This window comes from Hippopotamus amphibius, chromosome 11, assembly GCF_030028045.1.
Source record: "Hippopotamus amphibius kiboko isolate mHipAmp2 chromosome 11, mHipAmp2.hap2, whole genome shotgun sequence".
NCBI lineage: Eukaryota > Metazoa > Chordata > Mammalia > Artiodactyla > Hippopotamidae > Hippopotamus > Hippopotamus amphibius.
The window spans coordinates 4,044,277-4,067,241 of NC_080196.1; the positions used below are offsets into that span (position 1 = coordinate 4,044,277).

The window sequence follows — 22,965 nt, forward strand, 5'->3', positions numbered from 1 at the left end:
GAGGTGCTGAGAACAGAAGGAAAGCTTGTCCCAAGGTGGAAGGCGTGTCTCTTGGGTGCTGAGGTGGAGAGCTTTACCCTTCAGACAGAGGTGAGCATGGCCCTAGAAACGAAATCGGGGGCCCTTAGCAGTCCCTGCCCGTGGTGGTTTCTTGCATGCTCAGATTTTAGCCTCTAGGAACTTGCCTGTCACACACCGGTATCCATTTGTGAGGTGGACGGCCCCCTGGACACGCCTCCTCTCCCACTGTCTCCACTTGGGTCCTGGTGCGCCGCCTCTCCCGTCCCGGCACCCGTTTGTCGCCACACCCCAGTCGTCTACGTCCTCCCTGAGCTGAGGTGGGCGTGCCGCCCCGCACTCTGGCCCTGTCCCTCCTGGACCCACTGGAGTTTTTAGCTCTGTATCCAGTTGTTGTTGTTGTTGTTGTTGTTGTTGTTGTTGTTTTTTTCAGTAGCCTCTTCTAGGTATTCCCCACAACACAGCCTAGAAGGAACAAATTTTTGCTTCTGGAAGAGCTCCAATTCTGACTCATACCTGCACTTCTGCGGCTAAGACCTCTGCAGCTAGTTTCTGATGAACAATCCCATGAGTCACTGTGATGTGACGAAGAAGAGTCCTGCCTCCCCCCTCAGGGTACTCACCGCCTTGCCAGGCCAAGGTAACTGTGAGCCCCCGGAAGGGCCGTCCTCTTTCTCTCCTCTAGGATGTTACATGAGCTCTTCTCTGTCGAATGTTCTCCAACTTACCTCCTTTTCTTTTTTTCAAGATGCAACTTAAATCTTTTCTCCATTATTCTTGGAGATACTGGGGAGGTTTTCGGGCATCATTTTATCTTTATTCCTGTGGTACTCTGGACATACCTCTATTAACATATCTACCCCCATCTAATCATAGACTGATAAATACATACATTGTACATACTTTATCTATTTATATATCTGGCTCTCCATCTGGCTTGTGAACTCTCTCTGGGTAGGGACCATGGGCTTTTTATCTTTGAATCTCTGTATGATACTTAATAATGTTCAGTAAAAACTTGTTGAATCCATGCTTGCATACAACAAGTAATCCACGATGGATGGTGAAACAGATGGTTGCAATAGAGGATGGATAGGTGGTTGGAAGGCTGGCTGGCCGCATGGTAGGAGGATGGCTCGGGGTAGAAAAGACGAATGAATGGCTGATTGGGTGGACTCTTAAATTTTTAATATATTGGAAGGATGTTCATAAATGATGAACTTATACCTGGAACTTTGTGACTTTTGATTTCCAATGAGTCCAGCACAAACTCCATTTCCTCCCACATTTCTGTCATAAATTGATACGTTTTCTATTTGTTACTATACTGCAGCTCTTCAGAGAGCCTTGAGTGGGTGTTCATTCAGTATTCTCAAGACTCCGGGAGACAAAATGAGATTTAAAGAGTGTACAGTAAAGCAGAGGGTGATTGCACTGTCCACTCCCGCCCCAGCTTCATCTGCCGTGATGCATGGCTACTAGGCCTTTTTAGCTTCTTCATCAACAGGTTGGAAATAATTATTTTTTTAAAGGGTTGATAAAGTAAAATTATTTGAAACACACATATTTATATAATCTCTTTCATCTCTTTCTCTCCCGCTCAACTATCTCTCTTTTATCTCTCATCTCTCATCTATCTATCTATCATCTATCTATCTATCTATCTATCTATCTATCTATCTATCATCTATCTATCTACCTATCTATAGTTTTGCATGTGTTATTGTTAAGTCTTTTTTTAAAAAATTATTTATTTATTGGCTGCATTGGGTCTTTGTTGCTGCGCGAGGGCTTTCTCTAGTTGCGGAGAGCAGGGGCTACTCTTTGTTGCAGTGTGTGGGCTTCTCATTGTGGCAGCTTCTCTTGTTGCACAGCACAGACTCTAGATGCGTGGGCTTCAGTAGTTGTGGCATGTGGGCTCAGTAGGTGTGGCTCACGGGCTCTAGAGCACAGGCTCAGTAGATGTGGCATGCGGGCTTAATTGCTTCCCGGCATGTGAGATCTTCCTGGACCAGGTATTGAACCCATGTCCCCCGCATTGGCAGGTGGATTCTTAACCACTGCACCACCAGGGCAGTCCTATTGTTAAGGTTTGTTTGATATACCCCCAAGAAGAACTTTGTGAAAATAAAAGTATTGTTACCCCTCTTTAGTCATTGAAGCCATAAACACAAAAAAGGCTTCATTCAAAGCCCAGAGGTCTCGCACAGGCAAGAGGTAGGATTTAGAGTTTCTGCTGCTATCTGAGATACCCTGCTCTTTACCAGTGATCAAATATGACTTTCAGAGCCACAGCACTGTTACACAGTGTAGAGTCCCAGTTGCAAAGGGGACGGGCGGCTCTAAGGTAGGCATGGCAGGTAGGTTTTATTTTGAACACCAACTCCATATCAGTTGCTCATAGCTGCTTGGAGTTCTGTGTGGAGAAAGACCCTGAGATCCTACCTAAGATGCACTTGTTCAGTGATGTCTGCCATGAATGTAGGACCTCCTATACATGTTGTCATATATTTTCCTTCTCTGTTTTAAGACCACAAAATGTCTTCATTATGATAGGTATTCATGCTGGCTTGTCCACTGAGTCACCGGAATGATTCATGAGATTATTCATGAAAAAGTATCTACAGAGATTTCGCAGTTTCTGGAAGCTGATTTTTGAAACAGACTTGTTGGTGAATGAGGTTAATACAATGTAGAGAGAGCAGTGAGGAAAGCGAACTGTAACGTCACTACCCATTCGAGTCCTTTTCTCTAAAGGAGAGATGCTTGTTTCACTCTCCAGGGTAGGTTACCTACTGCTGAGACAGGGTGGTTTCTTGAGCAGTTGTGGTTAGTAATATGCTATATTGAAAATTAAAAGCATTCACTTCTGTGCAGATGCAAATACAATCAGATTAACTTTATTTTAAGCTTTGATTTCATTCTAGTTAATAAGAGTATACTATATTAAGCCAGTTTAACAGTCTAGCAAAACGCATTTCATTTTAAAATTGAGTATTGGAAGGCTTGGCAAATGCTGGGAAATTACTTAGTAGAGTTAGGTATGACGTACCTATAGAAGGGACCAGCTAACCCTCATTGATTCCTGGGGCTGAAGGTTCAGGAACAGCCTCAAAGTCTTAGAAATGCGGTTGTATAGACCAGAGAATTCCATTCTGGCTTTCCCCCCAGCTTCCTTCTCACTGTTCAACTTTTCTTTTCCTCCCTCCCTCCCTCTTTCTTTCTTTCTTTTCTTTTCTTTTTTTTGCTAAGAGTCACAATCTACTGACCTAAATCACACTCTAGGCATATCAATGGGTAATTTTCACAATAAATCGGCCTTTCATACAAATGCCAGATAGCCTTGTCTGTCGGAACCTTGGAGCCTAATACAAATGATGTCAGCGTCCTCTGTCATTGGATGTGCAGTAGCACTGGCTGTTGGCGAGGTTGAGTCCATACTCCTTGTAGTACCTGCGTGCCGAGCTGAGGTCTCAACGTGGGTGATGTGAAGGACACGAGAATTAGTGACTGTCCATCCTGCCACCTGTCTGGTCACTAAATCTGCCAGTTTCTCCAGCTTGTTAGGTTTATTTTGTCTCTAAAACTGTACCTGGACCTGTGTCATTGAGCAAAGGAGGTACTTCCAGAGAGCCAGGTGAAGTACAATCACCAATTAAAGAAACTAATTCCTTGTCCCTAGTGTCCCAAGTCGGCCTCATTACTTTCTAGTACTACAGCCCCCAAAGGGTTAAAGTTGGGGCTATTGGTTCCTGCTGATCAGGTCACAGTGTGACACCTCCTATAAAACGCACTATAAACTACGTTATTTAATAGATCCGAGTACTGCACCTGCGCTCTTATCTCCTCTTAGGGAATTAAGTTTCCTACAAATGCAATTTGTTAATACGGGGTCACATCTTCGCATAAGGTAAATCTGTGAAATCTGGCAGGCAGTTGCTCTGCTGCACATGCAAGATGAAAGACCTTTCCCTGGCTTTGCCAAGAAGAAAAATGAGGCTGCAATCAATTCCTGGGGAAAATATTCTCACACAGAGGGTAGAACTGATTCGAAGAAAGGAGAATAGAATTCTTAGGCCCACATCACGTGCTTCCCTCCCGTTTGAGGAGTACATTACCCCGAAAAGGCTGAGCAGGGGATGAGAAGCCCTGTTTTAGAGGAGGCCAGGTATTGAGCCAATCCCCTTGCTAAGGGAAGTCCTCTGATACTTGGAGCTACAGCCATTTGAGATGATAAATGATGACTTTTATGAGCTATGAGAGCTTGATTAGAGCTTAATTAAAGCTAATGTTCAGAATGCTTTGGAAGGTGGGGTGATTAAAAACTAACTTCCACACTGCATGGCTACACTGAAAAGGGTGTCTTTCAAATCATGGCATCACCACCCTGGGACCCCAGCCAGTCCTGTCCGGTCTTCACAGCTAAGTTAAAAAGCAAGAGCTGACTATTTTCGCATTAGAATTTCCTTAGCCAAGACTACAAGAGGCCAAGTGCCCAGGTCCATCTCAGGCCCCTGTGCATCTACATAGACGGTCGTCTCTGAATCTGCAAGTCCAGCTCGCCATACACGTGTCTCAGGGAGTCACTGGTCATGCTGGCTATCAGCTTCCGAGGACCAGAGACCCAAGGCCGACACACCTCTTCCCATTGCACGGTGGAGTTGGGCCGGATTTCCCTGAAAGGATGGAAGAGACAGGAAAGGTTTTATACTCCAAGGAAGCAGATCCAGTTTCCCACCTTGACCAGGAAGCAGTGAGGCCCCTGCCTGAGTCACACGCTCTCTTTCTCCCAGTTGATGGTGGTGGGAAGCTTGGAAAGGCCTGGTTGGCTGATTTCCCAGTTACCACCCGAACGAGGCCCCCAGATGAGGCTCGGCCAGCAACAGCGCCATGGGCCGTGGTGCCTTCCACAAGGATGCATCAACTGGCCTCCTGGTGGACGCCATCCATGCAGCGTTCGGTGGAGCTGGGCAGAGCACCTGCCAGCCAGGAGTCAGCTGAACTCGGGCTCATCCCCAGGTCTGCACAGCAGCCTGGAGGACATGGCTGACCTCCCTCGGCACGTCTGGGGGCTAAAGTACCTTCCTGGGAGGAGACTTCTCTCTGAACCCCCAGCTGCCTTTACTGAGGTCCTGACTCTCTAACTGGTTCTTGTCAACTCCCTTGGGATAGACCTGTTCCCAGGCCCAGAATGTAGAACCTCACCCAGCCTGCTCTGTCATTCAGCATCCCATTTCAACCAGCGATGTGGGCCCCTTGCCCACGTGCCTCGTTGCTAAGCATCTGTTGCTATGCCCTAATCCATCCTGATGGTGGGGGCTTCAGTGGTCCTGGTTCTCCTTGTCCCCTGCGGCCATGCTCTGAGGTCTTCCTAAGCGGCATGGCCAAGCCCAGCCCAGTGGACGGCGAGGTCAGTCAGGGTGGGGGATTTAGGCTTCTCTGGGGTATTTCACATATACCCCACCGCCACCCATGATGTGACATGATCTCAGGAGGGGAGTGTATGCAGGTTTCGTATGTATGTTCGTCCCTTGAGGTGGATACTATTGGACAAGTTTTATAGTTGAGAAAAATGAAGGGGTTAAATAAGGGAGGTGATGTTTCCATGATCACACAGGTGTTAACAAGCAGCGGCAAGATTTAGACCCAAGTTTGATTCCAAAACACAGGCTCTTTCTACTGCTCAGTACTGTGTCTCATCCCCTATCCTCCAATGGGATGCCTTTTTCCACCGCTGTGCTTGCTTTGTCACACGTTTGATTTCTCAAGCAACACACATGCCCTTTTATTTAGTATTGAGAGCCTCCTGAGAGTCTTGTTATTGGAGGATTCCTGGTCTCTGCTCTCTGACTCAGGCCGCGCACGTGCTGGGCGGCTTTGCATGAAACCGTCGGCCAGCACTTTTCTGGGAGAGCATCAGGGATCTGAATGGAGACCACCATGCATGTCTTAAAAAGAGAGAAAGGGACCTGACTCTTCTTATGGGGTTATTGGGGGCACAGCATGTCAGAATTGGAAAGTACTTAGAAGTCACTTCGTCTGATGGTCCCATTTTAAAGATGAGGACACTGAGGTCCTAAGGAGCCTGTAGAATCTTCCACAGTCACAGAGCCTGATGGCCCAGACCCAGGAAGAACAGAGACACACGCTGGGGACACGAAGAGGGTGCTCAGAAACAAAGCACATGTTCTGCAGAGGAATTCTGTGGGTAGATCCTTAGACTCCTGAGCGAGGCCCCGGGGATGGGAGGGCACTTCCTAGGAGCTCCATGTGGGGCGTGGGAAGCAAAGGAGCTGATGGTAACACTGTGGCTTTGAACTGGGGTGGTGGCAGAAGGCGGCACAGAAGGAGAACAGTCAGTGAGCCTAGAGCAGTTCAAGGGCCTCAGCGAGGTGAGCCCCCATTCACCCTTGGGGGTCAGGGTCATCCAGCATCACTTTAGACAGAGCCAAAGTGAAGGGAGAAATGTGGGGCCACACCTCTGTGCTTGACCTAGTCTACATAAAGTTAGAATCCCAAGATTTCCTCAAACATCACTAAAACAATATGTATTTCACCTGGCTGTGGGTGTACATCTCTGGAATAAAAAGGGGAAAGCCTTCGAATCTTAGAAATTCAGACACGAAATTAGAAATCCCTTTATCTCTTGGATCTGTGGCCAGAGAATTGGGAAATGCCCCTAAGGCTGGGGGCCTTCTCGCTCTGGAGCTGCTCCAGGCATTGGTTCTGAGAGTCTCCATGTCTCAATTCATTTGGCATTTGTTCTTAATTTTTGTTCTTTAGAAATGAGGCTATATAAATTATCTCACTGAGTTATAGAAAAGCCAGATTACGTGACAAGTGCACACACAGACCCTACAGATGGGAAACATTTTCCAACTCCGTAACTTGATTTTAGGAGTCAAGGTTTGAAAAACACTGAGCTCACCTTGGGTTTCCTCACCTGTGCAAGGTGGACCCTGTGAACTACTGAAGAGGGTGTGGAGAGGGTGGATGACTTAGTATCTGTGTTGCATTTAGAACCATGGCAAGATAAGGTGAAATGCCACATATTAGACATATGCTGCTGCTGCTGCAGCTCTGTCATCATCATCATTATTATTATTATTACGACCCCATCAGCTCTGTGGTCACTGCGCCGCCTCAACTCCCTGCAACATAATTTCGGAAAGTTCTTCCTGCCTGTATGCAGAGAAACAGTTCTCTACCCTGACTTTAAATAATCATTGCAAGATGAATATAGGTTTTTAAGGATTTATTCCTCAATAGCTGTGCTGGTTTTACCCTGATCCGCTCATGCTCCCTCCCCTGGCTTCCCCAAGCCATCCGTCTGGAATGTTTTTCCAAGGAGTTGTCCTGTTTACAGCTCTGGCCCGGGGCACAGAATGCAGGGAACTCCCTCAGACAGAAACCGCCATCCCTGAGCCTTCCTTCGTGATCTGCTCTAACTCATTAACTCGTAATGCTATTCCTCCATGTGTCCCTGCCCTGCACATGCATCCTCGGGGATGCTTGTACACAGAGAGACACATGCATGTCTAAGTGTGCTTTTACCTGCAGATAAATCAATGCACGCACACAGGAAGGAGAGAATCATTTCCCCATCTTGGTAAGTGGAGTAATATTGGAATAATCCTATATTCCCAGGGATAGATGTTGTGATAAATGATTCTCAGGAACGTGCTGAGCTTTCAAGACATGCTGGCCATTTATCATCTTGAACGCGCGCAGGCACAGGGGATTATTATTACGACAAACTGCAACGTTCTGTGGTTTGTCCTCCACGTGTATAGCCCGCTGTCCTATTTGAGAGACTCAAAACTTAAAATCACAAAGTCAAGGAACTTTTAAAATAACTCACGGAACCTGATCGTTTTTTTACAGAGAAAAATGAACCTGGAAGATGAATTATTTGATGTTCCGGAAGTATCAAGTGCAGAAACTTGACAGCTGTGGGTCTGTGGGAGCAGCACCTCCGAGCGTCTGCGGAAGGGGGGGGGGCCGTGGGGGGAGAGCAGGAAGGTAGATCATCTTGGAGTAGAGTTGGCTGTGTCCTGACTGAGGAACGGACACGACAGCACTTATTCCTCGTTCATTTCCCTGCTCGCCTGCTCCCGCCTTCCAGACCCTCTGCTTGGAGCTCCAGACCTCCTGCCGCATAGGGCCCTGGCAGGGGTGTGCGTGGCAGGTGGGGTGGAGACTCCCGTCACTATACAAGGAACACAGTCTTGTGAAGGGTTCCGGTTCTACAGAATCGCCCTTCTTAAGGGTCCACGTTGGTACACGGATGTGCCTCTCTTAGATCAGGTCTTGGCAGTACAGGGCACACTGCGGTGTTCCCACCATCCGACAAGATGGATGCGGGCACTGGCTGGCTCAGGCCTGGGCTGCGAAGGTGTGAAGAGCAATCGGGAGGAAACTGAGAAAGCAGGGGTCTCTCCAAAGTCCCTGGCCCATCCTGGATCATAAATATTTACCATGTCAAGTTATTTCCAATTTTTGATAGTCCCTGAGAAATAAAACTCCCCTTGCTTTGGAGAGATCTACCCTCTGGATCTGGGTCCCCATGAGAGATTGAGGACCCAGCTCTCTGTCTGTTACTGCTCTGCCAGAGACCTATGTGTTGACAGTGATTACTGATAAAGCCAGAGGCAGGCTGTGGGCGGGACGTTTGTCTTGTGTCCACTTGCAGGGACTGGCTTCTTCCATCCTTCTCCGGTTCACCCCCCTTAGCCCTACCCCAATGTCAGATATTAACAATAAGCCATGCACCTGGACCCTCAACGCCCTTTGAGCCCCATGTCTCCTGAATGGTGGGTCATTGCACTGGGTGAGGATTCAGCTTTCTTCTAACACACAGATTGTCTCCTTCCTTGCACTGGCTTGAGATCAAGGTGGGATTCTTGCACAGCCAAGGTGTCAAGGTGGCAGGAGGTTCTGGTACCCTCAAATGAGGCTTGTGGGGTTACTGTCAGAGAAGGAAAAATTGGCTACCGCAGGGGGCTGTTTTGAAGAAGAAACGTGTTTCACTTTGCCTGAGCGATTCCTGCATCTGATTCGAGTGGGAAGGTGTGAGGATGGGTGAGGGAGACTGTCGTTTCTGACGAAAGCAGGGCTAGCTCTGCTGACCTCTCCCTCTAGCTGGGGTTGATTTCTAATTTAATTCCTTTTTTTTTTCTTTGCAACTTTCCTATTAGCACAGGAAAGTTGTTATGTTTTGTGCTTGCATTTTTTAAAAAAAGCACTCAAATTATGTTCTCAGTTGTTTATTGCATCTGCCCGCATCAGGTACCCCTTAAACGACGGGATGAGGAGCTGTGAGCTGTAACTGGAAGGCCATGCAGCAAGCCCTTACTGGGCACATTGCTTTCAAGGTGCTTCAGAAAAGGAAGAAGGAGGCCTTGCACTTGTCTCAGGGACTCAGAGCGGGGTACCTGGCGTAAAGAGCGTGGTGGAGATTCCTAGCATATCTGGGTCCTATGGCAGTTTCCAAGTTCCTTCACCTCCTTTCCTATGCCTTAGAAAGTCACCCCGCAGGAAACATGCTGGACCGATGGATGCTGACGGGGACTTATCTGTGGTAGAAGTGAAAGTAACGAACCTCCAAGGTTGGGATCTATCCTGGGTGTCACACGTTGGGAGAAGCACGGACAAATGGGAGGAGGTGGGCGAGGGAGGGAGCCGAAACCACGTTAGGGGCGAGGGGAGTGGAAGGCAGGAGGACTGGACAGCTGATGCCAACAGTGGCCAGCTGTTAGATGCAAGACACATGTGCCTTATTCTGCGCACAGATCCAGATGACAGAGCTAGGGTCATGGGTGCGATCGAAAGGTGGAAATGTTTTCTAACAACTAGAACTACCTGACCATGGAATGGGCTGTCTTGTTGGGTGACACTCTTTGTCAGTAGACGTCGCAGAAGCTGAGAACTCTAGGGCACAACCTGATGATATGAGGTGTGGAAGAAGCAGAGTTTCATTTATGTTACTACAGAGCATAGGGTGGTCACTGGTCCCTTGAATAGGGAACCAAGTCTAGAACTCTCTAGGCTCACCTTTGTTCTACTGAAAGCAAGAGTTCTAGAGAGTGCTTGGATGGGTAAGATCTTGGAGGTAGGGTCGGAAAGAAAGGACTCATGAGAAGGGCCCTCTTTCAGTGTGATACCCGACTCACAGTGGGTATTCCGTAAATACTAGAAGAATGAATACACGAGGGGGTAAGGTGGCAAAGTTCTTGAACTTCAGGATCTGGAATCATCCAGCCTATATCCGGATGTTGGGTTTCTTCTGTAAACCGCGTAACTTGGGACAAACCAGTCAACTTCTCACCGCCTTAAATTCCTCCATGACCAAAGGGAGCTAATAACAGACCCAGGATGTCTACCCATTGGGGTGGTTTTAACCATGGAAGTGCTGGTCAAACCAACCCTGTTTTTACCCCAAGCCCCACAGACTTGCCAAGAGGAGGTACAGCTTTTCAGACATGCCCACCGGGGATTAGATGTGAGTTTGGAAAAGATGGAGAGAGAGAGAACTTCCACGGCCCCACCTCCCCTCCCCACCCCCGACCAGCGCTCACCGGAACATCTTCCTCAGGGGTTTGGTCACTCCGGGGCCATCCAGGCGAATCCAGACGTTTGTCAGAGTTTCTTTTAAAGGATTGGTGAACTCAACTGTCACAACCATATCAGAACCCACTTGCTGAGTGCCACGGACCTAAGAAGGGAGTTGGGGGAGAAAGAAGCTCGTTAGCAGCACATAAAGCCCCTTTCTGCTCCCCTGTACCCTTAACCATCTTTACTTTTTCTTCTATTTTATAGCATGGCCGTTTTTTGGCAAAGGAACCAGTGCCACGAGGCTATTGCTTTGACTGGGGGATACCTATTGAGAAAGAGATGGAAAATTACTAATTAGAATCACCACTCTCTTCCTCATTATAAAAACCACCCTAATTAGAGTTCAGGTTAATCGCCGCGGCCGCCAGCTGTTCCCGTCAGCGGGAGGTGGAAGTGCATTCGGTGTAGCAACAGCTTTGCGTGGCGAGGGGCGGCCAGGCCAACTCTGCTCCTGGAAAGGTTTCAAGTTTCCTGCCAGGACTGGAGGGATCCCTGAGTTCAGGAGGAAGAAGACTCTCCAGGCGGCCTTCCCTTCTCCCTCAGGGGCACTCTAGGAAGAAATCTGTCCAAGGAGGGGGGTCCTCATTGTCAAACTTGAAGGAGAGGAATTTGGACACTAAAATAGGCAAACCGAGACTTTTCCTCTGCAGCCGCAACATCTGCGTCCAGGAGGGTGGAAGGCTCTTTGTGCTGAATTTATCCATCACAGCTCTCACAGTACTGACTATCTGGCAAAGTGTCCGGAGTTCAATGACAGCTTCCACCCCTACTAGCAGTGGGGCCTTGGGTGACGTTCTCAACCTTTCCGAGACTCAGTTTTCTTGTCTCTGAAAGTGGACAGGCGCTCCTGCGGGGTAATCGGTGCAGAATGTATGGGTGGTGTTGTTATTGTGATGAGTTCTTGTGCTGCGTTCACAATGCACCACACACGTGGGAATATGAGCTTTCCCAACGCCAGCACGAGGTGCTGGGAAACGGCCAGGGAGCTGCAGCATTTGTTTGTTCCTTTAGGGGCTTTGTATGCCAAACGGAGGGATGTGGATAAGCTCTAAATAACTTGGGAACAAGGTAATATACTAGTCCTTCCCTCATAGGAAAGCAGCAGGATGAGATAAGACATATACAACAGCCACCACCACGCCTGGCGACGACGGAGGCTCAATACGTCTGAGCGCATCCCTTTGGAGATTAGCAAGACTGGGCGTAGTTCACTTTATTCACCTTGTTTTCGCTCACTTGCAATTCTAGTATCTAGCCGGTGCCCAGTAAATATTTGTTATATTAGGCGGACTGCTTAACGATGAAATTTTCTGGTTGTCTGAGTTTTCTGTATATCAACCCAGGCACTATCCTACCTTATTTCTTTAAGCAGCATATAACATAGGGAAAATCATGTGACAACGAGCCTTCCTATGAATAGATGGAAAGACATTGCCCAGAGAAGATCCTCGCTTTTTGACTCTAGAGGTAAGAATAAACCTTGATGGCTTTACTCCCCAAGACGTGGATGACTAAACTCATGTCTATGGGATTTTTAAAAAATCTATAAGAAAAATGAGAATTGCAGTCAATTCTCCATGGTTATTACTTTCAAATCTCCACCCCCTAAGGTGGGACGGGTGGAGAGCTGGGAAGAGGCGTCGGGGCGGAGCAGACACTGGTTATGGTGGTGACAACAGCAGGTGTCACCTGCGAAGCAGGGACTGTGTGCCGCGCAGTGTGGCGTCAGCGGTCCTCAGCCTGGCGCGCATGGCCGGACGCGAGGCTGCTTGAACCTGTGGATGCTGAATCTGTGGATGTGGATTTTGGTATCTGCAAGGGTCCGGGAATCAATTGCCATGGATACTGAGGGATGGCTGTATAAAAGTGCATTATTAGAATACTTTACATAGAATCGTTGGTTGAATTCTCACGTGCATCTAACATATTTTTCCGAAGTTGAAAAAAAATTTCAGAACACTTTCTGGTTTCTAAACATACAGGATAAAGATAACATTTACAAAAACTGTCTAAATTGGAGAAAGTGGGACTGCTTCAGAGACACTATCAGTGAAAGTGTTTGATCACTTTGATTTTGGAGGAAAAATATTTCGGAGCCATCTGCTCTTTTCATGGCCTGCAATTGCAGTTATGGGGACAACCCCTTAAAAAATCTGATCATAGCTACTGACCCTTCTCCCCGCCCCCGACAAGCACAGTGACAAATGCAAGATACATACACTTTGCTTGTATGTTCGTTACAGACCCAGGGGGGTTCGTTACAGACCCAGGACATCTATCCAAGGCCCTCAAGGGGCTGATGGGCTCCAGGTTGAGGATCCTTTACATAGTGGTAGGCTAGCTCTGCAAGAAGTCTCTTCTGCTGTAGAAAGCAACGTGGACCCTTCCAGGTGACTGACGGCAAAGATAAGGGGAACTTAGTGTTTGAAAGCCTGCCCTGTGTTTGGGTCTTCAGAGGTAGGCTTTAGACCTGAATGTGATTAGAAGATGAAGCCTGCTCGGATAATGTCACGTGTCATGCTAATCAGTTTGCTTCCAGATATGAGCTCTGTTATTAGCTGCCGGCACGGGTATATAAATACTTCCCAGCCTTCCCTGATACTGGAGCAGAGAGAAGGCTGAGATGAAAGGAAGGACCCTTCTCGGGCCATAGAGTGGTTCTTTAGCAATTAACGAAGACTCAGGGTCCCTTTTCTGACGTTTGCTTCCTGCACCCGGGATTTAAACGTCCTTCGCCTGACTGCTGAGATGATAATGGAACTTAGAGATTCAAACCAAACCAAATATAAAAGCCTGCCCAACACTCAACATCACTGTCTTCTGCTCAGGCAATTTAGGTGGAGATATCCCCCCCTTGAGGAAAATGGAGCGTGTGCACAGTATTTTCATGTGAAGTGTTGATTTGAGTGCCGTGCCGTTCGCAGTGTGCATTCGTTACGAAGACCAGCCCCGACTCGGACCAGAGGAAAGGATGAAGCCGTGTCATACTCAGTGACATCCAATACTTTTGCACCCTGATTTTTTCAATATTCCATTTTAAATATTTCTGTTTTTTTTTTTTTTTTACTTTGGCATAAAATATGATGCTTTTTCAAGTTAAAGACCATTCACCAATATGGACATACTGAGTTCTTGTCTTTTATGCTATTTCATGATAATGACCGATATTCTGATTCTCTGATAAACAAGAAAGTTACTAACATACACACACACACACAAACACACACATACACGCACACACATACACACACACTTACACACACATACACATGCACGCACACACACACAGACACACACGCACAAATTTTGGGGGAGAAATTACTTTTCAGGAAATCACAAGATCTCTTCCATGAAGTATATGCTTTACAATATACATAACTATTCAAAATCAAAACTGAAATGAAGGAAAACGTTTGAGAAAAAACGAACTTATTTGTCAACATAATTCACACGATCTATGAGTTCACCTCACAGCCGTAACTTCAAGTGCTGTCAATCACGTATTCCATGAATTGCTAGAAAATGAGTGATTCCCTCCCTGCCGGCCTGCGGCCACTGCTGGTCACACGCAGCTGCTTGTTTGTAAACCACCCACCACCCTCACCGGCACCAGCACCACCACTGCTGCTCCACTAGCCCCCCTAGTCAGCACTGACTAAGGAATGCAGATGGATTTACGATAGGCAACGTTCCACGTCTGCACTGTCCAATGCGGTCGCCGCCAGCCACATGGGGCTATTTACATGTAAATGAATTAAAATTAAATTAAATAAAAATTCCGTTTCTTAGTTGTACCTGCCATGGGTCAGGTCCTCAGCATCTACATGCATCTAGTGGCTATCATTTTGGACACCGCAGGTTCAGGGTATTCCTGTCAGTATAGAAAGTTCTACTGGACGATGCTGTTACGTGATTCACTTACAACAACGCATTTAATCCTCACAACCCTATGAGGTAGATGCTATGAGAATTCATTTTACAGACAAGGAAAGGGAGGCACAGAGAAGTTAAGTGACCTGTTCAAGCTCACACAGCAAGTCGGGAACGTGAGACTTGGATGCAAACGGTCTGGTACCAGAGTCACTGCTTAACCACCCTCTGCACTGACTCTGATAAGTAAGAACAATAACAGCACCTCCCATCACTTTCAGTGTTTACTTAGCGATGCAAGCGTCCTGCTCGTCGTTTCACTGACGTGATCTTGTTTGATCCTCTGTGGACTTGAGGGCGGACTTTAACATTATCCTCATTCTATTGACGTGAAACTAAAACTTAGAAGATAAACAAAATCCCCAAGTTACAGAGCCTGTGAGTCGGCAGAAGCCAGACATGAATCTAGGTCTTTCTGACTCCAAAGCACTCATCTTTAAACACTGTGTACACTGCCAGCTCTGACAGCAGAGAGGCAAAAATAGCAACTTTTTTTTCCCTGAGACTAGTTCCTTTATTTCCTGAAATCCACTGAAGGATCTTTTGCAGTATTACCTTACGCCATCACTAAACTACCAGTTGAGCACAGCGGTTACAGCTTGATCCTGAACTAAATCTGAAAACATATATACAACTCAACTCCTTCTTTTTGACTTTATGGGGAAAGAATCCGATATCTATGCCTGAGGAGAACGTGACAAGGTAGCCTTGAGGCCTTGATAGATCGCATTACTTACGATAATAGGATTTTCTCTTTGGGGTAAAGACAGAGACATCATTTTAAAAAAGAACCAGTAGCTCAAGCACAGTGTTGATCATATGGTAAGGTATATGAGATTCGTTATTCTTGATGTTTTACTTTGCTTGTGTGTGAACAGGAATGCACAGAGAACGTGTTTGAGGTACCCCAGTTACCAGTGGCTCTCGTTTTCATTCTCAAATGCAGGTTGTTCCGTAGCTGTGCTGAGAGGGAGGTGGAGACACCCACCTTCCAGGGGAGGCCTCGCTCACAGACTGCCTGGGATGTGCTCTTCTGGCCGATGGAGTAACCCACTGCCTGATCCTCTGGGACCAACAGAGGATGGAGAGAGAGTCAGCTACCTGAGCATGAAAGGCCATGGCTGGTGGTGCCCTGCCGGGACCCTCCCCTGGCCCATAGGCTTCGCCTGCTCAGAGCCCCTCATGGTGGGACCTCACAGACGGACTTTGATTTTCTCCAAAGGTGGTTTCGGGCAGTGCTGAGGGCACTGAAGACAGTGACCGTGGTTGGGGGAAGCTGAGGGGAAAGCACGCTGGACTCAGGGACCGCTGAAGATCGGGGACCGCTGCTGTGTGTCCTTGGGCCAATCACTTGAATACTCTGGGCCTCGGTTTCTCACGAGGTTCTTGGGAGGATTCCGTGTGATACTGTGTGTGAGGTGATCGAGCAGAGCATCTGCAACGTAGCAGTTAGTGACTCTAAATGCCATGGAGGTTTAAAGGGAGACAGTGCTGCCAGGGTGACCAGGGCAACTTCCTCTGCCTCAAGGTCCCTCGCGGGGAGCAATGTGGGTTCGGGTTCTCAGGTGCCGGAGCCGAGCAGCACAAAGGAGAGAAGCTGGCGGCCTCCACCAGCACTTTCCAGAGAGACGTGGAGAAGCCACCTCCCCCCTGCGCCCTGCCCCAGCCTCCCGCTGAGGGGCTGGGGACACGGCGGGGGTGCGTCCTGGTGACCGGAAGGCGTGACAGAGTCATGGGGAACCCACGGGAGGCTGGGGGGGTAGAAACGTGCTCGGTGGGAGACATGGGAGGGGAAGTGGTTTAGGGGTCCGGGATAATTAGAACACAGCATCTTGTTCTCATTTCTTGCCTTGATGGAAACTTTCAGGTATTCAGGCTCTCACAGAATGAAGTGAAAGCGCAGTTCAGGCTCACAGTTTACCTGGAGGCTGTCAGGTACTCTGGGGGACACTCGCTCTTCCTCAGGTGGTCCTCCGGGATGAAGTCATGTGAACTGGGACGTTGGAGGAGCAGGGCCCGAGCATCCACCTCCACATCCCTGCCGGCCTTGCTCTTCTCTGGTTTAAATCGGGGCCTCCAGGGGCACGGGCAGAAGGGGGACGAAGAGGATTCTACACTTGACCTCAGGTGGGTGGTGGGCTCCAGTTAGAACACAGCAGTAGAGTGGAGGTTAAGAAAAACCAAGACAGGGTCTTGATTCAGAAGCGATCTGGGCGTGGAGCCAGGGCTGGTGCACCTGTGCCGCTTAGGAAAGGGAGCCCCTTTCTGGTGGCTGCAGAGTCCTGCCAGGCTGCGTGGCTTGGTATGTGGCATGTGGGCTCCATTTTGTTCCCTCACTGTCCACCCCCAGGCTGGGCACAGTCCCCGCAAGTATAGGTGTTGGTCTGGAGTGGAGCCGCCCAGAGGAAGTCACCACCCAGGGGGTCAGTAGGGACCTTCCTCATGTGACCTGCCTTCTCCTCATTGTGGCAGGTCCAGAGTGCTGGGCAGACATTCTGCTGGTTGACGTCTAGGAATTACCCCCTTTCCTAGGTCCTGGATACACTGTACAAGCGGAGTGCCCTAGGCTGTGTGGCCGTGGGGAGCCTGTGAGAACAGAGCAGCCGTTTCCTTGGTGCTGACCAGGGTGGCTGCTGCTGAAAGGAAAACCAGCAGCCTTACAGAATTTGGTACAGTTGCAGGATACAAAATCAATGCACAAAAATCTCTTGCATTCCTATATACCAACAATGAAAAGTGAGAAACAGAAATTAGGGAAACACTCCCATTTACCAACAAAAAGAATAAAATACCTAGGAATAAACCTACCTAAGGAGGCAAAAGACCTGTATGCAGAAAATTATAAAAATTGATGAAAGAAATCAAAGATGAAACAAACACATGGAGAGAGAAACCATGTTCCTGGATTGGAAGAATCAACATTGTGAAAATGACTATACTACCCAAAGCAATCCACAGATTCAGTGCAATTCCTATGAAAGTACCAATGGCATTTTTCACAGAACTAGAACAAAAAATTATACAATTTATATGGAAACACAAAAGACCCTGAACAGCCAAAGCAATCTTGAGAAGGAAAAACGGAGCTGGAGGAATCAGGCTCCCTGACTTCAGACCATACTACAAAGTAATACTATACTACAGTAATCAGGACAGTATGGTACTGGCACAAAAACAGAAGTATAGATCAATGGAACAGAATAGAAAGCCCAGATATAAACCCATGTACATATATGGTCACCTTATCTTAGACAAAGGAGGCAAGAATATACAATGGAGAAAAGACAGCCTTTTCAATAAGCAGTGCTGGGAAAACTGGACAGCTACTTGTAAAAGAATGAATTTAGAACACTCCCTAACACCATATACGAAAATAAACTCAAAATGGATCAAAGACCTAGATGCAAAGCCTGACACTATAAAACTCTTAGAGGAAAACATAGGCAGAACACTCTGTGACATAAGTGACAGCAAGATTTTTTTTGACCCAATTCCTAGAGTAAAGGAAATACAAACAAAAATAAACAAATGGGAGCTAATGAAACAAAAGTTTTTGCACAGTGAAGGAAACCATAAATATGATGAAAAGACAACCCTCAGAGGGGGAGAAAATATTTGCCAATGAAGCAACTGACAAAGGATTAATCTCCAAAATATATAAGCAGCTCATGCAGCTCAATATCAAAAAAACAAACAACCCCAGGCTTCCTAGGTGGCACAGTGGTTAAGAATCTGCCAGCCAATGCAGGGGACACGGGTTCGATCCCTGCTCCTGGAAGATCCCACATGCCGCGGATCAACTAAGCCCGTGCGCCACAACTATTGAACCTGTGCTTTAGAGCCCATGAGACACAACTATTGAGCCCATGTGCTGCAACTACTGAAGCCCATGCACCTAGAGCCCTTGCTCCGCAACAAGAGAATCCACGGCAATGAAGAGCCCGCGCACCACAACGAAGGGTAGCCCCCACTCACTGCAACTAAAGAAAGCCCGTGCATAGCAAAAAAGACCCAACACAGCGAATAAAATAAATAAATAAATAAATAAATTTTTTAAAAAAGAAAAGAAACAGAGAAGGAAGAGGAGGAAAAAGGAGAGAGAGAAGGAAAGGGAGGAGGAGGAGGAGAAGGGGAGGAAGAAGGAATGGAGGAAGGAGAGGAGGAGGAAGAGGAGGAGGAGGAAGAAGGAGGAGGAGGAAGGAAGAGGACAGGAGACTTGGTGGCGGTTACCCCTGAGTGATGGAAGCTGACAGACGCCCATCTTCATCACCTACTTTCTATGATCAAGGTACCATTCTAAGCTCTTTATGAGAATTATTTCTTTAACCCTCCCAGAAACCCAACAAGGTCAGCAATCTTACTGGACCCACTCCACATCAGAGGTGTTGAGGAATTAGCCTAAAGCGGTCCAGGTAGGATTATGAATGCAGGGGTTCGGGTCCAGCCATCCCAGACCCTGTGCTGTGGGGCTTCCCTACAAAAGGTGTTCTTGCTCTGGTTGACTTGGGTGAGGACTCCACACCTGTGAAACCAGCACTGGTCACTGGGATTGGGAGGAGCTCACTGGAATGCTGCTCCCACATCATACACCACGACTCCCACCCTGCGGTCCAGCCTCCAGCCTGCGGCCCAGCCTCCAGCCTGCAGAGCAGCCTCCAACCTGCAGACCAGCCTCCAGCCTGCAGACCAGCCTCCAGCCTGCGGCCCAGCCTCCAGCCTGCGGCCCCGCCTCCAACCTGCAGACCAGACTCCACCCTGTGGACCAGCCTCCAGCCTGCAGACCAGCCTCTACCTTGCAGACCAGCCTCCATCCTGTGGCCCAACCTCCAGCCTGCGGCCCAGCTGAACTCCCTTTATCATTCCCCTCCTCTCCCCGAAATAGCTGCTCGTTAAAAATCGAAATGCTGAAGAATCTTCTCCTGACTTAAAGCCTCTTACTACAATCAACACATGGGAAGGCAGAGAAAAATTCTATGTCTGATTTTAATAAAATTTACTTTTCTCATCAAAATATTTTGATAGCCTGGGAAAAGAGATGTGTGCTCATTGAAGTTTCATGACTGTCTCCCCCTGCCGTTTTCCACGAGGATCACACACTGTGACTCACGCGTGGTGGCACAGGGAATAGTTAACTGGGCGCACAGTCTAACCCAGGTCTCATCTCTGTGGTCATGGGGACAAGTGCAATGCAAGACTGGGTGCTTAGGGTGTCAGGAGGTGCCCACCGGCCTGTCTGCTTTGGTTGACAACGATGTGGAGGCAGACAGATGGGCCCCATCGTGGTCCAGGTTGGTCTCTATTTGCTCTGGAAAGGGAGCAAGAGGAAGCACTGGTCCCTGGGATCGGGAGGAGCTCACTGGAATGCTGCTCCCACATCATACACCATGACTCCCACCCTGAGGAAGAACAGCTGCAAACTAGCCCTGAGGCAGCTCCATCCCCAAGGCTGAGCTGGGACTCCCAGGAGACAGTGCTTTGGGCAAAGGCTTTGAAGAGAAGGGAGAAAGGCAAGAGGTTCTGACTCTTGGGAGGTCAGAGTTGACAGTGATGCTCTAGAATCTCCACAGAAGCCCCGTTGTTCACAGATCAGTTAGGAAGCTCTCATCCAAACATTCTAGTCTCACCTCAAAGTGGCCCCAGGCTCTTGCCAGGTCTCTCTGCACTAGTCACCTGCTTCCAGCCTGTGCTCCAGCCATGGCACTTCCAGCTGCTCCCTACACCCGCTCTTGCTTATGTTTTTTTTTCTTTCCTAGCACCTGGAGTGGTGCCTCCATCCATTTCTACCAGCCGAATGCTCTCCGCTCACCAAGGGTCATCTATGGTTCTACAGCCTTAATCCTTGACACCCCACTGCACTCCACCTCCTGTGATCTCTCCTCCCTGGAGACACCAGGCCCTTCGGTAAGGCAGTCACCACCTTCTGCTTCCAGCAAAAGTTCCAGCATGAGAGCCACGTAGCCGAGCTGTTACCCGCACAAGCGTCCGAGTCAGAAAGACCTGGTTAGAAGCATCCCGCCTTCCCTCAGCAGGCAGGTGACCACAGACAAGGGGCTCGTGGTCAGCAACAAGGCCGAGAACAGCAGCCAGCATGTGCCTGGCGTGGACCGCGCTCGGTGCGTTGGGTGTCCACTAGCTCTGTGGAGGAAGTCTTGCTGTTGTCTCTTTTAAACAGCTGAGAAAACAGAAGCTAAGAGACAGTAAGCGATGCGTCCTGGGTTTCACAGTTAGTGCCTTGAGGAAACAGGCTTTGAGTTCAGATAGTTTGGTCCCAGAGCCCGCGTTTTGACCACTGTGCTACAGGGCACTGCCCTCTCTGGGCATCTCAGAGTTCTCATCTGTAACATGGGTACAATAATGCCCACCTCGTAGGGTGGAAATGAGGATTAAATAAGACTGTACAGGAGAAGCGTGATAGCACAGAGCTCGGTACTCATAGCGGCTTCGCTGTCAGCACCGTGTGCGGGTCTCACCCCCACTCCTGCCCAGCGGTGGGGGTGGGGTCCTGTCCTCCTGACCTTTGTCTCTCCCACCCTCTCATCCTGTGCTTGCATCACAGTGACTTTGGGAGGTTCTGTAAGCTGTGGGTCCGTCCCAGGCTCGATGAGGTGGGCCAAGGGTTCCAGCACTTTCCTAGAGTCTGGGGACACGTGTCCCAGGTGGGCTGGACCTCTGAGCCATGGTGCGTTTTTACTTTCACTGCATTAGCTTCCTCTCCAATTCCCGCTTATGCCGTTTATTTGGCTCCTGCCCGAGGTCTCCTGGGTAACATTTCAACGTCTACTTTCTTTCTCCTCTCCTCCCCTTCTCCCCTCTCCTCCTTTCCTCCTTGTCCTCTCTCCCTGCTGCAGTGGCTTTCAGGATACCCGATGAGGTCCCTACCCCACGCCTCCAGTAGACTAAGCAGCTTCCCGGTCCTCAGTCCATTAGCCATTTTCTGGAATCAGGGCCTCTCACAGCTCAAGGACACCTGGGTGGCTTTCAGGGTATGAGGAGGTTTACCCAGGAACACCTCCTCCCCTGCTCGGATTTAGTTCATCCTTGGGGCTAATATGGTTAATGGGGTTAGTGGTTAAGAGACCGCTTCTGTGAGGATCTTCCCAAACATGCTTTCCTGAACACGCTTTCCTGAACAGGCATCCTTTCCTGAACACGCTGGGACCAGAACAGAGGCCAGAATTTCCACCTCTCTCCTGCTCAAGTCCCAGTCAAATGGCCCTACCTCTAAATACATTTCCTCTAAGAACGGCATTCCTGATACCTGTACGGAAATTAAAAAACAAAACAAAAACCAAAACCCCATAACCCTTTGTAAAGTACACCCTCCCTGCCCAGGTCACTCGAGCTGTGGGAGGAAGGATTTGGGTTCTGCCCCTGGGGAGTTAAACCGCTCTCTAAGTAAACTCAGAAGATGAGTAACCAATAATCCTTCAATCAATAATGTCCGAAAGATGAAAGTTACCCGTCCCTTTATTCATCCAGTTGATTACCAGCGGTGCCATTAAATTCTATTTCCTGCTGTGGTCTGAACACGTCACAGCTGGGGAGGGCTCTCTGCGGAGCCCTCCGCGGGGACGAGCTTCAGGCTGGCAATCAGGTGAGCGTGTGGGCCTTGCCTCTGCTGGGAAAGCTTCCGAGGTGGAGCTCCTGAAGCGGGGCGGGAAAGGAGGCCGCCTCGAGCCTCTGGGAGAGGCCTGCAGGGCACCGTGTGTCCCAGGAGCGCCCGCCCCAAGGGCAGCTGCCCCGTGGCGGGTGGGCAGGCCGCCCCAGTCCCCGGCCGTGGCACTAGCCCCTTATGCCACTGCATCCACGTTCTCAGCGGGGTGGGGACTCCTCTGTAGGAGCCCCAGCACCACCTCTGTGATGTGCACTTTTTCTTCTTCTGCCTGCAGACCCGCACCCCTCATTTTCCTTCTGTCTCTTAAGGCCTCTTGTGTAGGTGGTGCTGTGAGAGGCCTGTGGGAGGTGACTGGGGTGAAAGAACAAGGAGGGGTGGGGATTCCAGAGTTTCTGGAGATAGAGGACCTGGGCTTCTCGGCCTCCAGGGGCGCCACGTGATGTCCTAGTGGGACTCATCCTATGGCAGCCCTCAAGGGCCGTCCACACGTCCCTGGACCCAGCGAAGGCTGCCATTTTGAATGCTACGCAACAGTTATTAGCTTTACAAGTGATTCACAACAAACGCTTCATAAGACGCAAGGCCTACCGCCCCCTCCCACCTCTAGAGGCTTTAAAATATGAGTGACTCTAAAACTCTGACTTATCCATCACTTTAGAGGAAAGCACCTTAAGATCTGTGCTAACCACTCAATCACTTAGGAAGGTCTCCAAGTGCTGGCTAAGCCTGACGTAAGATGTCACACCCCAGGGACCCTGCTGGAAGCCTGGGCTTCTGCTCCCGGGGTG

The 22,965-nt window shown here is 48.8% G+C and overlaps 1 protein-coding gene across 1 annotated transcript in view; it reads right to left on the reverse strand.

Annotated features, from left to right (window-relative positions):
• Positions 1-2,912: 2,912 nt before the first annotated feature.
• F13A1 (coagulation factor XIII A chain) overlaps positions 2,913-22,965 on the reverse strand; it is a 144,539-nt gene continuing 124,486 nt past the window's right edge. Inside the window, exons 14-15 of the mRNA XM_057700513.1 lie at positions 10,596-10,732; positions 2,913-4,694 (exon numbers count right to left, since the gene is read on the reverse strand). Of these exons, the coding sequence (XP_057556496.1) occupies positions 4,541-4,694; positions 10,596-10,732 (291 nt within the window). The 3' untranslated portion in view covers positions 2,913-4,540. The remainder of the gene's footprint in view (positions 4,695-10,595; positions 10,733-22,965) is intronic.